The following is an 18,526-nucleotide window of genomic DNA, read 5'->3' on the forward strand; positions in this document are numbered from 1 at the left end:
AATTACTAACTTCCAGGGTAATACCCCTTCTTTGTGATGACAGTGTAATCTCTGCTCTGTCAGCTTCAGCTGTCTTTTGTGTCTAGCAGAAGTAGCACTGTCAGCATTTTTAATGCAGGATTTCCTGTTCTTTTCTGTCTAGATTAGAGTTCTAGAAGTATGCTTTATGGAAATCACTTGTAAGAAGTTTTTATTCTTGTTTAAATGGGGGTGTATGTGTTTAGTAACAAAAGCTTTTGTATACTCATTTATACTAGTAATACTTTTCTGTTTTGTACACAGAAATTAATGTGTGTGTGTGTGTGTAAAAGCAAATATATGTAAATATACAGAGGAATAAATGTATTTGGATTCAAGAGCGAAATATTTTTAGGGAAGGAAAATTGCTCCCATAAGAGAGGTTTTGTCTTTTTGAAAAAGATACATACCAAGTGTTTGGTTTTAATGTTTTCAAGTGCCTTATTTACTTCTCTGTTATTGGTGACAAATTTTGTTTCCCATAAAATGAGTGGGAGTGAGACTGTATTCAATATGAAGTTACAGTAATACTGATACAGAAAAGCCAGGTTGTACCAAGTGTTTTGACATAGGAATAAGCTGCCGTCTGTAGCCTTGACTGCATCATGCTTGTAGCTTTGCAGTCTACTTTGCATTTGTTAGGGAATGAATATGGGTAAAAGCATGTACCTGGGCAGTTGTTGCAGAGCTACCGAGACATGATGACTTGTGTGTCAAAGACCTAATATAAGAAGGCATTTTGCTTGATAGCATTAATTGGAATAAATTATCCTGTTAGTCTTGCCCATATGTGGCATTGGTACAGTATATGGCTTTGAATGTAATTAATGTACTCTTTAATTTGTTCCAGTAGCATAAGATAATGATCTTAATGTGAGTGCTTAGATTCTGTATCTTGTGTTTTAAAAGAATTAGAAACACAAGCATTTAAGTTTGTTATGGTAAGCTCTACTTCAACTATCAGGGATGTTTATTCCACATATGAATATCTTTGCTACTCTCTCTTGATCTTCATGTGTGTTGTTATACTGACCTCATGTTTCTATTTTTGACATGCTTTTTTTTCTCCTCCTTTTCCAGGTGAAGCAGGAGCTGTAGTAGGAAGACCTTGTGGCTCGCAATCATGCCATTCCCTTTTGGCAAGTCCCACAAGTCTCCTGCAGACATAGTGAAGAACCTGAAGGAAAGTATGGCAGTTCTAGAAAAGCAAGATATCTCTGACAAAAAGGCAGAAAAGGTACAGTTGGGACTTTCCAATTCCTGAACAGTAATTGAAAGGGGAAAAAAAAAAAGAAATTTACAGCTGTTGAAACTAAGTCAATTAGGAATTATTTTTGGGTTTTATACTCTGATAAAGGGTAAGTTACTATGTACCTTTGAACAGCTGTGTATCATGTTGGTTGGCTTTGCATTTTTATGTCACTGGCAGCTGATAAGATATTTAAAATAATGTGGTTTGGAACTGTAGGACGTTGCATTCTTTAATAAGCACCTCACGGCCGTACAGTGTTCTGGTGCTTGTATCCACCATAGTGGCCTTACTACTGTGCAGTAGTTCTGTCTGTGCTTGTTCATGCAAATGTTCACAGAGCGGAGTGTCTCTCTTACTGAAACTGAGGAACTTTGTGTCTCCATGGATGACAGTAGAGGATATACTTGCACCTTTCCTTGCCTTTTCTTCAGCCCACAGGAAGACATGGTGAAAAGTTCCCGCACTGGTACAGTTTCCTTAAGATAGGATGGTTTGCTACTTCAGGATCTGTTACCTGTTGACAGTCATTTACTTTTCAACTGGTAGTCTCGATAGCTTTGCTAAAAGTTCAGCCTGTGTGCAGCTGCATCCCATTTAGTGACTCGTATGACAGGGGTATTTACTGTTTAGATGAAGTTTTTCCTGATAAACTCAGCACAAGAGCATAGATTTCAATACTTCCAAAAAACCCCCAAACCAACCAACCAAACAAAAAAAGCAAACAAAACATCACCATCTCCAATCTACCAGCTTTTGAAGCAGGCTATGATACCCTCCCTGGATCCTCTCCCAGCATTATTTAACTGTTCTGTGCCATTTTTGGCACCCTTACAGAGTCATGTGTAGGAGTTAGTCACAATTGTTTTCATGTTCACCAATATTTTTAAGCAGAGTGTGGCCAGCTTTTCTACATCCAGTTTCACCTAGATTCGGCACTACTACTTGTAAGTGCAGGAGAATCTGGGTCTTAACTGAATTGCCATCTTTATCCTGATATTCTTTAAAATCAGCATCTTCTACCCCAATGCCAGCATACGGTATGTTCCAGGTCTCCTGCAGTCTTCTGTAGTATTTTTCCTTGATGCTTTTTCTCTCTTGCTGGAGAGAAAAATGTTATGGCCTGTTATGCAGGCCTGTGTGGAGGCTGGGAGGATTTTCATTTGCTGCTGCTTTTCTTCTCTCTCTAATAAAGACATCTGTCAGGAGAGGAGGGGCAGGTGCATTCTGAAGAGTCTGTGATGAGACATGGGACTGCCTCCTTCATCTCAGCCTCATTATTAATTCCTGGAGATGTGGCTTGATCTTAAAATCCATGCTCTTTTGTGTCATCTTTTGCTTTTTGCTTAGACCTCTAATGAGGAACAGACCAGCTTCATTCCATTGCACATAGCTGTATCACATACCTGTGTTCTTGATACTGTAGCTGAAGATTATTATGTACCATTTCTTTCTTGCTAGCCTTTAATCCCATACCTCCGTCTTCTTTAAAGACTTTGTTTATGTGAGGCTGCTGGTTTGACAAGAAATAATATGCTAAGCCTGTAGAGTTGTTTCTCCTGTTGTGTTATATGGAAAGCAACACATGCTGCTTAAAGGAAAAAAGAAGGTAACCCATGTTCTCTAGGTTAAGTGTGAGGAGGGTTAAATAACTGACATTCACAAGACTGAGCTGGGTATAGTAGTGCTGGCCTCTGTCATCCTCGTTATTCACAAAAGAGACCAGTTGATGAATCTGAACATTCAGAGCACCAGCGTCCGCATCTCCATACAGAGGTTCTTCAGGAAATAGTTGCTTTAGTTGCTTCATTGGCAAGCCCAGCCTTCTGTGACGGTGACTGTGGTTGTGGAAGTTTATCTCAGATTCTCAGATTGTTTGCTGGTTTAATAGCGAAAGTTCTTCAATATCTTACGGACCAGTCATCACATCTTTTGAGAGTACAGCTCTGATTAAACACCCTGAATTTGTGCCCTCTTCCTGTCCAGTCTGTAGAAATGACTGGAGTAACTTTGGAGTTAAAAGACAGCAAGGGTCTGAGCAGTATCTCAATATTTAGGCATCTTTTTATCTTTCACTACCTCTTTTATTGTTATGATCCTTTCTGCAGTGTAACTTTCCAGCCTCCTTTGGAGAAGAATTCTGTGCTGATGAAAGGGTGAGTTCTGTGGCCAGGAGTGGAACAGAAATAGAAAAACTCACTGCACAAAAAGCACAAAAATTATTACCCTTTGGAAAAGGGGAGAAGAATGCCAGAGTTTTTCTTTTTTTAATAACTCCATTTTATTAGTGATTAGACTTGTATAAAATACAGTCTCTCTCAGTAATTTCTGCTTCATTGTTGCTGTTTCATCCAGGGGTGTGCTTTTGTAGCCTGTCAGGTAACAACAATGAACTTTCAAGGCGAAGCAGCAGGGTACATATTCAGTGTTGGTTACTGTTTATGGTAAAGACAACCTTTGGGGTGCAGGGAATGTTTACTTTTCCTATATTACTTTGTTTCTTAAAATTAAGTACACACAGTTGCATTTTTTTTCTTTACTCTTGAACATACGGAATTTGAAATGTGTATGTAGATTAGACTAAAAAAAATTTCAGCACATGTTGAAGTGAAGTGAATGTTTCAAAATTTAATTGTTGTTTTAAATATTTCTTCCACAAAATGAAATTAATTGTAAATGCCCTTTCATTTTACACCTTATGGCTCACTGAGGTTCCAAAGACAAACTAGTGCTTTTCTACTACAGTACCACAGTGTTTTTAATATGTAGTTCACTGTAGTTCCTACCACGCGGTAGCAGCACAATGCTGTTATGAAAATATTTAGTTTGGTACTATGTAGAGGATGCTCTTTGACAGTTTCCTAACACACTTGGAAATACAGATTTGTAAGAAAATTAGACAAATAATTTTCCAGAGAAATTAAAAGTGTAATTAATTATGTTTGAACAGAATACCTCAGGTTTTTTCAGTGCTTAAACTGAAATGTAAAACGTTTAATGTTTAGTGAGAGGAAGAAAAAGCAAAGTAAGAAAGAAAGATCTCTAAAGCTTGGACAGTGTGTGTTCCTGTATGTTCTGTATAACCAAAATGGAAGAGATTCTTCAAAGCAAAAGACGTAAAACAACGGTAGTGATCACAATGCATCTCGTTCAATTATGAAACGTTCTGCCCTGTAATACTGGAAAATTTGTTTTATAAATAAAAATCTGAAATTCAAAACCTGAATTCTAGTTGCATGTTAATCTACCTTTTTTTGAGCTCTGTGAATACTGGAGAAAAATTAACCAGGCAATTCTCCAGGTCATTTTGAAATGTTCTTTAAGTTTGTGGTACCTGCTTAGGAACCGAGATCTGAAGTGGCTATAAAAGCTGGGCTGTGTCTCGCTGCTGACAGTCTGCCTCGTGTACCACAACTCTGGCTGCTTGTTGGCTGCAGCCTTGTACTTAGGATTGAGGTGGTAGCTTGCTGTCTGTTAGTATTTTGGAAGGGAAACTACAAATAACAAGTGTTTTATAACTGCAAATGTGTTCATCACATATGCTGTTAGTTTTCCGTTACTTGTATTTTTTCAGAAAGGGGGGGCTAAAGGGAAGGAGAAGGAGAACTTCCATATAAGCGGGACCTACCCTTGATCTAGCCCATTAGTTAGTCTTTTATTTGCATCTCTTCCTCCCCTTTGGCTGACGTCAGCATTTATTTTTATACTACCAGTTCACTTGGTTTGTAGCACATGTTAACTGTTGTGAAGGTAAATATTTACTCATGTAATAAACTTATTCTTCCCTACCCTCTGACCTTGGGCTAACCTGCTCAGAACAGCTCCGGTTTTGGCTTTCGGATAATTGTTTCAGCCATGTTGTTAACCCATGCAGGTTGACCATTGCAGGCACGGTCAGTCTCGCTTCTTTAAATTACCAGTTCTATGCAATGGACAGTATACTATATGTATAGGACAATGCCATATGCTGTTTTGATTCGGCAGCCTGACTGTTATATTATGTCATGTTGCCATAGGCATAGATCAGATTTCATTCAGTGAGTTAACACTGCCATTTACAAAGCAGTGGAATTTTAAATTTGTTATGTACATGTGTACAATTAATTCATGGTTGAAAGAAGGCTAAAGGTTAAGTAATCTGCCTTGCATACTGCATGGGGCTGTTACTCAAACGGTAAGGATGGGGCTTTTTCTTGAAGTAATGGATGAGAAGACATGCTTCTCTTCTCATTGAATTTAGCTCTTTAATCATAGAATCATAGAATACTTCTCCCTAGTAACGAGCGATAGGATGAGAGGAAACGGCCTCAAGCTGCGCCAGGGGAGGTTTAGGTTAGGTATTAGGAAAAACTTCTTTACGGAAAGGGTGGTCAAGCATTGGAACAGGCTGCCCAGGGAAGTGGTCGAGTCTCCGTCCCTGGAGGTATTTAAAGAACGGATAGATACGGTGCTTGAGGACATGGTTTAGTGGTGGACTTGGCAGTGCTAGGTTAACGGTTGGACTCGATGATCTTAAGCGTCTTTTCCAACCTTGACGATTCTATGATTCTATGATAATGCCAGCTTGCAAGGGACCTCAAGGATCATCTGGTCCAGCCTTTCTTGGCAAAAGCATGGTCCAGACAAGATGGCCCAGCACCCTGTCCAGCTGAATCTTAAAAGTGTCCGATGTTGGGGAATCCACCACTTCCCTGGGGAGATTATTCCAATGGCTGATTGTTCTCATTGTGAAAAATTTTCCTTTTGTGTCCAATCAGAATCTCCCCCGGAGTAACTTGTACCCATTACCCTTTGTCTTTTCCATGTAACCCCTTGTAAAAAGGGAGTCTCCATCTTCTTTGTAGCCACCCTTTAAATACTGGAACATGGTGATAAGGTCTACCCTAAGCCTTCTTTCCTCAAGGCTGAACAAACCCAGTTCTCTCAGCCTTTCCTTTAGTGATATCTTCATGCTAGATGTCTGCTGAAAAATAATGTAATCATTTTTGGCCTTTAGAATAAACTGGTGGCACCAAAGTAGATAATCATGTATTTACAGAATTGCATGTTTTTGTAAGCGTTTTGAAATCCAGTCAATTTAAATAGAATTATTAAAAAGGTGTTTGTTACTTACGATAGATACTGCTCTAGGGTAGTAAAAATATTCACCAAGTACAGGCTCAAAACTATAGCTAGTTTACCTTTTTGATAGATGTTTTCATTAATAGTGCAATTTATGTAATTGCATTATTGATGTGGATAGAACCCTTAGCCATAGGCCTGGAGCCTGCTGAGCTCACCTTAAATACTTAAGGACTGATAATGTGTTCTTAATATTTTTCTACTGTTTTTCTAAGTAAAGGCAAGTGTTGCTTCATAAAACTCGAGTACTCTAGCTGAATACTCCAGCTGTACGAGTCTATATGTAGTATTTGGTATTTGAACTGCTTAGCATTTAAGGAGATAGTAAGTTTTGGGAATATCTGTGAAATACCCTAGAGACTGGAATAAACCATAATGGTTCATAGCTATGAAGACATGCAACTGATTCTGGTGTGACAATCACACGTGTGTCTTCATGGTGTCTAATTTTATTTTTAAATAATGGCTTCTTGTCTTTGATAAAAAGAGAGAAAAAAAGTACTTTATTTACTTTACATTTTACATTTATAGCCTGACTTGTCCTCAAATGTTACTGATTGTTTGGTATCACTGAACTTCAAATGTGACTTGTCACAGAATTTTTCTCTAAAACTCAGGTTGTTCCATGGTTGCTGCTTCTCAATACTGAGAAAAAAAAAATTAAAAAAAAAAGATAAAAAATACTTATATTAAAAATAATATTTTATATGTAATATTTATCTAGAGACTATATATAGATTATATATTATAATGTATATATTCTGTATATATAAAATATATCGTGCTTATATATTATATTAGAATATGTATTTTTTATATATATATATATATATGGCATCTGATTGTTAATTCCGCTTTCCCTTTGCTCATGGGTTGCTGGATGAACTTCATTGTGCATTTTGATTTTTCTCTAGAGTTTTTTTTTCTTCTGTTAAAAGAAGGCAGAACATTAGGCAATTATTTAGGCCTCAGTATCTTAGGAAATCTTGCAAGTAATGCTAACCAGCCTTTTGTCTTTTTTGAAATTTTTGTACTAGTTTTTTTAGCTCTTAACATTGATATTTAATGTAGCATTATATTTTCAGGTGTAAATTCCATTCTGCATCTGAAATGACAAAAATAGCTCTGCACATCACATATTTGGAATATATTAGAAGGAGTTCATGGAATATAGAAGAGTAGAGAGATTTTAGAACAAGTTTGTAAGAATCTGTTTCTAGTCCTTTTGATGTTGAGATTTAGAGTAGCAGACGTTGAGTATTAGAGCAGAAGCTGTTCTGTGTTACTGTGTCTCTAACCATTACTTCCCACTAAAGCCATATGTCATTCCAAATTCAAGTGAAGCACATTCAGATGGTCTTGACAGTTGTGAAGAGCATGGGAAATAAATTAAAAGTCCTGGTGTCTCTTCTTAAAGTTACTGAGTTGTATGTTCATGTTAGGCCAGAAGGATTTTTTTTTTTTTCTTTTTTTTAAAAGAACACTCACTGTTTGGAAACACCGTATTTTTTTCTGTCTGGTTTGTAAGCATTTCCATTACTAGTGTCTTTCTCGGGGTGGTGGTGAGGGAGAGCCTTCAAGTGTGGCTATTAAAGTTTTGTGAGGGTTGTTCTGTCTTCTGGGGTTTTGGTACGAAAAATTCTCCACTAGCATTTTTCTTAATTGCAGGCATGCCCTCAATATTGCCACTGTCTTACTTAAAATAGGTTGCTGCTTGAACCTCTGCCTTTCTTCCTCTTTCATCTTGCTTTCTAAATTAGTGTGCAGGGACAAACTGCAATAGAATTTTTATTGCTGCTTCCTCTTTTCTTGGTAGCCATGCTTCGAAGGCATCTCTTCATCTCTTCACATTTGACAGATGTTCCTGTTCTTTTCCTAGTAAAGAGATAATTCTTCTGAATTCTAAAGAAATGGAACAGTTGTGTGGCGTAGTACTATTATAATATGGTGAGCTGGCTTTCTCATTTTACGTCTTCAGGAGCTGTCACGAATCCAAGCAGTCGTATCGAGCACCTGCTTCTTGCTGTCTTACTAACAGTGCACAGAAAATCCTTTGGAATTTCGATTAAGGAGGAGACAACTGGGACTAGGAGCTGCAGTTAGGAAGAAAAGGGAGGCAGTGGGGAGTGGAAAGTTGTGGAGGAGCTAAAAATGTTATGGAGCCTCCTTAAAGGTCACGGAATCCTTACTTGCATACCTAGCAAAGCCGGAATGGCTTTGGCTTGAATAGTGCATGGGTCACGCTGATCTTAAGCCCCTCTAGATAAAACGCACAATTGAGAAATCTTTTTACATATTTCTTACAAGGCAGGAAATATCCAGAAAGTGATAATTTTTTCACTTCATGAATTTTCCATGTGCTACCAATCATAAATACTTTGCATTAAAGTGTATGCGTACCTTGTTGGCAGGTTCATCTAATTACTAAAAATTAGTACACTTACAAACCATTCATACTTTTTAGGCACGTGAAGAACTAATACAATATAATTAAAGCAGCTCTTTATGATGATTATTTTCAGCGTTTTGCCCCCAAGCTACATAAACATATATATTGAAGGCAGTAGTTCTTCTTTTTTCTCCAAAATAACTGTGTTTTAAGATTTCAGAAGTGGGTATTTAGAGGTGTTCTTGTAGATTTTTTTTTTTGTGTGTGTAGTTTTACTCATGAGAGAACTCTGCTTCTACTGCTAAATGTTGCTCCAGCCCATCACAGCAACTTAGGAATACTTTACACTGCCTTCCCAAAGTGAGAGTTCAGACCTGTCTGTCTTCTGTAAGATGAACTTCAAATGGGAAGCGTCTTAGACTTCTAATTGTCTCCTGTATTGCTGTGTTCTTTTGAGTGCGTCTCTTTCTAGGTCTGTTTGCCAGTTTGTTCATGTATACTGAGATAACCTGAAAATTAAAGGAGGTTCTCTTTCAGGTTTTGTTAGTTGGAAAGCAAAAATTTCATCCCCACTGACTGGAATGAGGGCCTCGTATTTGACAAAACCTGATGAGTGCAAAATCTGTAGGAGGGGTACGTTTGGTCTCTCTGAGCAGTTCAGTAGAGACAGGCATATGTCTCCATGTCATGTTTTCCAGTCTGATCCTGTGTACCTCTGTTTTACAGAACGGAAAAATTGTCAGGTTCTTTTTATCCCATTGCTATTCTTTAGGGGATTTTTGAATGGGAAGTTTAAAGGCAGTAAAAAGGAAGAGATTTTTACTTTTGGTAACTTGTCAAATAAATTGCGTGTGTCTTGCCTCTGCTTTTTTTTTTTTTTTTAATAACATATAACGGACTTATTTGCAGAAAGATTATCTATTGTTTTTTTAACAAGTTGTCATTTCCTGATTTCCCTCCCCCTCAATGGAAGTTTGTAGATTATAAGAATAATACAGTGTACAGTTACAAAGACAAATGACATTGTGCTCTAACTGTATTCTTTTCCCATTTTCTTTAGGCCACTGAGGAGGTCTCAAAAAACCTTGTTGCCATGAAAGAAATCTTGTATGGCACAAATGAAAAAGAACCACAGACAGAAGCTGTAGCACAGCTTGCTCAAGAGCTGTATAACAGTGGTCTTCTTAGTACCCTAGTAGCCGACTTGCAGCTAATTGATTTTGAGGTAAGAAAAGAAGTTTGACATTTCATATACTGTATATGTTAGAATAAACACATCTGAATTCCTTCCACTTTAATTGGTTAAGACATCTTTCGATCTTCAGCTTTTTTTTTCTGGCTGGGACAAACCCATTAGATGGAGAACTCATTGTTCCAAACTGCCTAGAAAAATAAGCAAATATAGAATATGAAATCTGTGAATTTAGGCACATGAACCACACAAAATTGAAGTAGATAAACCTTTTAATTCTAATGATACAGTTCTGTTAAAATTATGGAATAGTTCTTAATTGTTGTGTACACAGAAGGGTTAATCTCTTAGTGGTAATGCCATAGTGAACACAAGCTATAATACTACAAAGCATGTCTCATCTCATTAAATTAAATTACTTGGAAAAATAAGGGAATTATCATAGCATTTATGAAGAATTTTAAATATTTAAGGTAAAGCTGGTAGTTTTAATTACAGTCCAGTATTTCTCTCTCTCTCTCTCTTTAGAAACAAGTGATGCAATCTTTTTTTCTGTTTTCCTCATCTTTTTTCTGTTCATTAAAAAAACAGCAAACCCAAGTTTTTATTGATTACTTCAAAATAGCAATACTTATTTCTATTCAAACATATCTCTATACAAACCTCTATCTGGGATTTGTCACCACACGACATGGAATAATTTAGCTTCCCGATGCCATTGTGAAAAATCACCCTATTTAGTTATAAGAAATTGCAGTACAATTGGATTTTCCTATTTTCCCTGAGGTTCTGCAAGAAGCGTGTGGTTGTCTAGGAAAGCAGCCAAAACCCATGTATCTTACTCCACAGCCTTGACCATGAAGACCATCCTACTTAAGGTTGCTTATAAATGGTATTGTTCATAAACAAGTTCTTCACAATGCGAACACAAGAGTTTAAGGTCCTATTGTATTATGACATTAAAAGGACAATAGCTTTCTTCCCTGTTCTTTATTCTCTTCCCTCCACCCCACCCATAACTCCTTCTGATTTGTGTTTAATTGTAATATGGTGGTATTTTTTCCCTACCCAAACAACTGTTTATACCAAACATAAAACATTCAAGTTGTTAAATAAGCAAGGAGACCTGGGAAAGCCGAGAGGGAATGCTGAAATGTGATGGCCTTTAATTGCTGAAGAAAGGAAATCATGAAACGTCATCTGGATTCTGCTGACCTCTAGATTCTTATCAGCTTGGTGTTTACTCAGACTGGTTATTAGCGAAGGAAAGCTTCATTATCTCCTGGTAATGAAGAATGATAACAGTTTGTACAGGCTTGCTCTCATTAAGGAGAACTATTCATTTTATATTCTAAGGGGACTTGAAAAGATTGTGAGTGGTTTCCTGCTTGTGGACTTTCTGCTGCTTTGTTACACAAAGATATGACGGTTCCCCTTTAGAGAGAACAAGTCATTCACGCTGCTTTCTAGGCTGGACCATGTCTGCTTTTTAAGGATGGGATCTGGCAGACTGTGCAGCTATTGTTGTTACCTAGAATTAATGTCAACACACCTCTACTCTAAACCTACACTAGCTTCCCAGCTGTTACAAAGTCAATCAGATGTTGGCTTTGATATCCCAAATCTCTATGGTTGGGGGTTTACTGCATTGGAAAGGGATTTCTCCATTACCAATGGAGATGCGAACTTGATTTCCTGTTGGTTCTTAAACTTGAAGAGTAGGTCTAGCATTTAGACATCTAGCATCTAGCATCATTCAATGACAGCTTGAGGTCATTCAATGATGAAGTAAATGTCTTTTTTTTTTTTTTTTTTTTTTTTTGGTCAAGAACTTCAGTCTCATTCCTGAAGAAGGTTTCCTTGTAGAACAGGAATAAGCAGCTAATTAATAGACAAGGACTGTTCACTCTGACTCTTAAACTGTCTCAAATGTATTTGAATCTGAATAGTATGGTAAAAAACCCCAGAAAAGTAACAAAGTAAAAACCAGAAAAGTAACAGATTTAATGTTGTAATGTTTTAATTAAGAAACTCTCTTGACTATCCAGACCTTGCTGTATGTAAAGGCCTGTTTAAAATGATACCCTTATCTGGAAGCTTGCTTTCTAAGTAAAGCAGTCAACACAACCATCTACTTAACAGTCTTATAAACTTACAGTTATCTCCCTGCTGATTTGCGCTAGTGTGTCTGTAGGAGAGATGGTATCCCTTGTGGAACTGTGTTTTTTTTTTTTGTTCTTGTTTTTTTAAATGAAGAAAAAAAAAAAAAACCAACAAAAAAACAAAAACGTCTTTTGCATCAGGGAGCCTGAATCCTTCTGCTCGGAAGACAATACTAGCACAGTCTCCCTCTCACCTCTTGCAGTCGTGACTATTGGCACAGGGTTCAGTGTCTGTTTGCCCTTGTTAGGCCATGAGATCACTTAGTAATGCATCCTTTTAACAATAACTAGATTTGGTATTACTGTGTACCACTATCAGTTCAATTATGTGCATAATAAGGAAATGCTGTTCTTGCTGGTGAATCCAAAGCAAATTGTGAGATCCAGCGCAAAATTGGCAATGTTAGTGAATGAGAGTTGATGACTATATTATGTGGAGTTTGAGTAAAGCAATTTCTGCAAACACTGCTCTACTCATTTGAGAACAAAGAGTTCTGGTGTTGCTTTGGGCTGGCTTTCAATGGAATTGTAATTGAGAAAACAAGCGTTTACAAACAAACTCTTATATCCTGAAAACAACGCTAACAAAACTGTCCCTGGTAATTCACAAACATGCCATTTGTAAAACTACAGTTCTCCTACATTTTTATAAACATGTGATTTTTTTTTTTCCCCTTATGCAATCTTCTTGATGTTGATTAGAACACTGAAATAATTTTGAATAATTGCTGTTTTTTTAAAATTCTTGCTAATTAAATATGCCCTGCATTTTACTCAAAAGCTTGCTGATGTTACTCAGGGCATTTATAGTACAGCTAGAGACTGCCAAGAAACATTATCTGCGTATGGTTTTTGTGTATAACATTCAGGGAACCTTCATGTGGAGTTGCTTAACAGGCCGTTATTTGCAAGTCCAGGCTTAGAACGAGTTTGCCTAGGCTTTTTCTGGAGTAGATCTGATAACACGTAGTCCTGAAGTTGTCTTTATGGCAGTCCAAACTGGAAGGTTAATTGCAGAAATCTGGCTTTTAAATGATACATATGGATGACAGTGAAAAGTGCTTATATTTATAATCAGCTTTTTGTTAGATGTCCCTAGCAATTTGTCATCTTCAGCTATGATCTGACAGAAGAAAGAAATAGATGTGTATATATTCAAAAAAGAGAACATTCCCAGCTCCTTTTATACTGTCCGGTGCTATCCTTGTGCATTTTTTTGTGCATAATCTGTGCTGAATTTCAGCATCCTGGTCTTATTTATACTTCTTTTGTCCATTGAAAAATGTGAGACTTGCATTTTAGGTCAGTGGATGATTTCTCTTTGTAGTTTTTATTTAACTTCCACAAGTTACAGTTTTAAGTTGTATGTTAACACTGCAGTCAGAAATGCTCTGCATACTCTTAATGGTGGCATTACATGTTCCTAGGCAAGGGGAGAGGATAATGGAGTAGTGAAGAAACACACTTTCAGGCAAGAACACAGTAAAAACTGGTATGTTTTTAGCAAAAACAAGTATAAAACAAGCCCAGGAAATTAATGCTACATAGAAGTATCTGATGCAACATCAACTGGCTTTACTTCTTAATGTAAATTACCTGTGATCTGACTGCAACATGATGTAATGTTTTGAGTGCTTTGGCATATTTGAAATGGGTATAAAGAAACAGAATATTTGATCTGTTCAAGATCAGAGGACAGAGGCTGACTGAACTGCAGAACTCACACATTATGAATGCAGGAGATGATGATAATGTTTAATTGTTACTTGCCTAGTGGACTTGAATGTTACGTGTTTAACTGCTAATATTTTTGACAGGGCAAAAAAGATGTTGCGCAAATTTTCAACAACATTCTCAGAAGGCAGATTGGTACAAGAACTCCCACAGTTGAATACATCTGCACTCAACAGAATATATTGTTCATGCTATTAAAAGGGTATGTACACTGTGAAGCATAAATATGCTTTTACATGAAGTAAGAAGTTTTTAAATTCATGGAGAAGCAGTGAGTTCTGAAATGTTTTTTCTTCCTTTGCAGTATGCTTGACTTTTTAAAAAATTTTTTTTTTTTTTTTGTCTTGGGGCCTGTAATTCCTCTAAGTAAAGGAAAATTTGAGTAATAAACCACCAAAAATATACTTTTGCATGAAATATGACTGAAAATTGAGAACTGTTAGTAACCTAAAATATTCTTACTGGGGTATTGCAGACATTTTCCTTTCCGAATACTATTTGATCCTATTTAAACTATTTCCTTGTGAACTTACTCTCCCATCAAGAGTTAAAGGCTGTTGTTTTTTTCCTTTAACCACTGTCATGTCTAGTTTTCTGTCCTATCCCCTAGTTTTAGTTTGGTCTTAGACGTTTTATTCATAGTGATTTATATTCCTGTAGTGACACAAATGCGCCAACTCAAACTTGACCAAACAAAGAATGATTTGGGGCGTACGGTGCATGCCAGACGGCTGTTTCTGCCTCTATTCTTGTATTATCTGGTGTGCTGGATATTGGAGGATCATTCCATACTAAATACGTGGTTGCACATGTAGAGCTGTGGATCTCAAACATGAAAGCAGAAAGGTGTTACTAACATTTTCATGTTAAAATAAGATTTAAAAAAAAATTGAAAATGTGCTCTCTCCATTTAAAAAGAATCGCTCACATTACTAATAACATTAATTAAGAAGGTTCTGAAAATTGCAATTCCAATGTGTTATTTTGGGATAGAAGCGTTCATCAAATATTAATAAACTATTTTTAAAAATGCAGCTATTTCAAGTGCTCATTTTATAATTTGTGTTAAAGCTGCTGGTTAAGCTTACTGCAGTTGATGAGTACTTATTCCACCTACTGGGACAGCTAGAGGATATATGTTTGTATCAGGAATAGTGTGGCCAGCAGGACCAGGGAGGTGATAGTGCCCCCGTACTCGGCACTGGTGAGGCCGCACCTCGAGTACTGTGTTCAGTTTTGGGCCCCCCACTACAAGAAGGACATCGAGGTGCTGGAGCGTGTCCAGAGGAGGGCAACGAAGCTGGTGAAGGGTCTAGAGCACAAGTCTTAGGAGGGGCGGCTGAGGGAGCTGGGGTTGTTTAGCCTGGAGAAGAGGAGGCTGAGGGGAGACCTTATTGCTCTCTACAACTACCTGAAAGGAGGCTGTAGCGAGGTGGGAGTTGGTCTCTTCTGCCAAGTAACAAGCAGCAGGATGAGAGGAAATGGCCTCAAGTTGTGCCAGGGGAGGTTTAGATTAGATATTAGGAAAGATTTCCTCATGGAGAGAGTGGTTAGGCATTGGAACAGGCTGCCCAGGGAAGTGGTGCAATCACAGTCCCTGGAAGCGTTCAAAAAACGTGCGGATGTGGTGCTTAGGGACATGGTTTAGAGGTGGACCTGGCAGATAGGTTAATGGTTGTACTCGATGATCTCAGAGGTCTTTTCCAACCTTAATGATTCTATGAAAAGGCCACGCTTCTCAGTGAGGTACTTGCCTGTGTTATGTTGGTAGCACTGAGATGTGAGGATAATCAAGTATATTTTCAGCGTTTAAACAGGAAGCTTTATTGTGTTCTTTCTTTTCCCTCCTAGTTCATAGTAGTAATTAGAGATGCCAACTAACCTGCCACATACATGGCGTATTAGGCTATTTTATTGTAATATCTCTATGTTTACCTCATCGTGGCCATTTGTGTAAGCCACTGGAAAATGGATCATACAAGACACTTCCTCTGTGGAGAAAGCATGAGTTTTACATCTTTTAGTTTCATGCTGACTCCAAAGGTTTAGCACCAGAAGCGGTATGGAATATTTTCTTCAATTCATACGCATGTAAGATGTACACTTGTCTGCCAGAAGTGCTTTGTTGTTGTTCCCCCCCTGCCCCCTCCTCCCCTCACATTACAGCCCTGATTTTGGGGGGAAGCGAGATTTAAATGTTAGTGGGACAAAAGGATTATTAATTGTGGCATAACACAAAAGAAAATATTGATTCAGTACTTCTTCAAAATAATTTACAAAATAAGGCAAAGACATTAGAGGTGCAGAGAGATGAAGCTACATTCTCAGCATGCTCTCATTGATATGTGACTGAATGAGGGCTGTAACACGTTTGTCCTAATTTTTAGTCTGTCTTGTCACTCCTCAGAGAGCATTATTTTGACAGGAATTGTTGAAACACATATTCATAAGTCAGTATGTTTGAAATGGGCATTTAGTTAGCTTTAATGACTTAAATGTTACATCTGTATCCAACTGAGTCAAATTTATGTAAATTTAAACTATGGAGTGAGTTGCAAAAAGTTCAGTAGATTTTCAAATCTCCATGACAGGAAAGCACTGCAGGATTTAACATGAAAATTAGTTCACAAGAAAATGTTTTTGTATGGTAATGTAGTTAGTGCTTAGTATGCACAATGATACTTTGCTCCTGAATTATTCTGGTGAATTTAAATTGGCTTCCAGTGGTATAGGATGAAGGATTCTTTAGGTGGGAGGCAGGAAGGTGTATAAAAAGCTTTGACTGCACCAGGACCAGGTAGGAACAACAGACATAACTTTTCTGTAGACTGGGATAGCATATATTGCAACATGCTAGGATGAGTTCTTGGTTTGGAAAGGCAGTCCCATCTTCTTCCAGGGTCCTACTATTAGCTTGCTTGGGAAAACAAGGAGCTAGTAACAAGTATAACGGTATATTTCTATCAAACGTGTCTTAAACATGCTGTTGTGAGATTTTGGCAGCTGCTGTTGGCATATGCTAAAATCAGTAGAGAGAACCCCGTAGTATTTGAGCAAGAAAGCCTGCCAAGAAAGTGTAGCGACAATTAAGCTATCAGGGATGGCTTCATGACTTCCATCAAATCAGTGATGGACACGTTCCAGAGGTCTCTTGTAAGAAGGTGTGGATACTTTGCTAGAGGCAATAAAGACTGAGGCACAGAGAAGGTGTTCAATATTGTCCTTAAAATCAGAAGACACTGTTGCCAGCATTTCAGGCTCGAAGCCTGTGATGTATAGAGTGGGCAGTGATGCTGAAAAATGGTTTAATGAAACAGGAGGCATGAATTCATGTCCAGTATTATTAACCCTTCATGCTCATATTATGGATAGTTTATGTAAATTGCTGTCATATTTAAGCAAACAGCTTTCAAGACAGAAATCACTTACTGCTTTTCCAGATGTCTGCAATCCCAGCAATATGAAAAAAGAAAACTGATTCTGAGTATGAAGAAAATATTTTTATTTAGTCTTGTTTCTCAGTTTGTGAAAGTCATTTGTATTGGCTATAATTTGGCATTTAACTGGTAATGATTTCAGTAATATTTCGTAGAGGTATTTAAAAGTGGAGTTTAATGCAGAAATAAGTACCTCTAATTTTTTGAATTTTTGTTTATTTGATAGCACTGAAAACTGTAATTAGCGGTGTGGTACTGCAGCACTAACTTGTGAAAGTATTTATAAAGCATCTTTGTTGGTGTGTTTTTTTGTTGGTTTTTTTTTGTTTTGTTTTGTTTTTTTTTTTTTTTTTTTTTTTTTAAATAGGTACGAATCTCCAGAAATCGCTCTAAATTGTGGAATAATGCTTAGAGAATGCATCAGGCATGAACCACTTGCTAAAATAATCTTGTGGTCAGAACAATTCTATGATTTCTTCAGATACGTGGAAATGTCAACATTTGACATTGCTTCAGATGCATTTGCCACATTCAAGGTAATTTACATACAACATTTGAATTATTATTTCTGTAGTTCTCTGCTGTGTGAACCCAGACATTGTATGTTACATTCTTGGGCAAAACAAGCCTAGGCAGAAGGAAAAAAAAAAAGGTGTGATGCAGATGGGTAAGCTGGACACTGTTGTTCCTTATTTCTTAGAACATGAGACATTCCTTTAAATATATGTACACTATGTTCCTGATAACTTTTATTCTAGAAAGCAAGATTTAAACTATCATATGTTAGCTGAATATATGTGCACTTCCATGCCAGGGGCTTTTAAATCTGTGTTTCCAGCTCTTCAAGTGAGCAAACTCCTTTTCATTCCATTATGAACCTGAGTATATTTGATGCTGATGCTTTGTCTGGGGAATTTTTTTTTTTTTGTCCTAAAACAATCAGTTATTAATACTATAAGCATAATACTGATCAGTATTAAATAGTGGGTCTTAACCTTGATTGTGTATAGTTCTGTGCAGAGCATAGCCTTGATCCATAAATGGCATTCTTCAGTGATAATTCCACAGGCTATTTACAGGCTATTTATTTATTATGTGAATAAACATAACACATAGCAGACCTTTCCTAAGTGATACCAAGAGCCTTAGCAATGTCCAGGTAACTGCATTCATGTGCTAAATTTCTTTGTTTAATGAAATAGCAAACTTTTCTGTTGGATGTCT

The 18,526-nt window shown here is 37.2% G+C and overlaps 1 protein-coding gene across 1 annotated transcript in view; it reads left to right on the top strand.

Annotated features, from left to right (window-relative positions):
- Window positions 1–18,526, top strand: part of CAB39 (calcium binding protein 39) — a 44,262-nt gene that overhangs the window by 20,526 nt on the left and 5,210 nt on the right. Inside the window, exons 2-5 of the mRNA XM_082319825.1 lie at window positions 1,099–1,255; window positions 9,838–10,002; window positions 13,949–14,067; window positions 17,670–17,838. Coding sequence (XP_082175951.1) covers window positions 1,142–1,255; window positions 9,838–10,002; window positions 13,949–14,067; window positions 17,670–17,838 — 567 coding nt within the window. The 5' untranslated portion in view covers window positions 1,099–1,141. The remainder of the gene's footprint in view (window positions 1–1,098; window positions 1,256–9,837; window positions 10,003–13,948; window positions 14,068–17,669; window positions 17,839–18,526) is intronic.

This window comes from Platalea leucorodia (genome assembly GCF_965183815.1).
Source record: "Platalea leucorodia genome assembly, chromosome: 8".
In the NCBI taxonomy this organism is placed as follows: Eukaryota; Metazoa; Chordata; class Aves; order Pelecaniformes; family Threskiornithidae; genus Platalea; species Platalea leucorodia.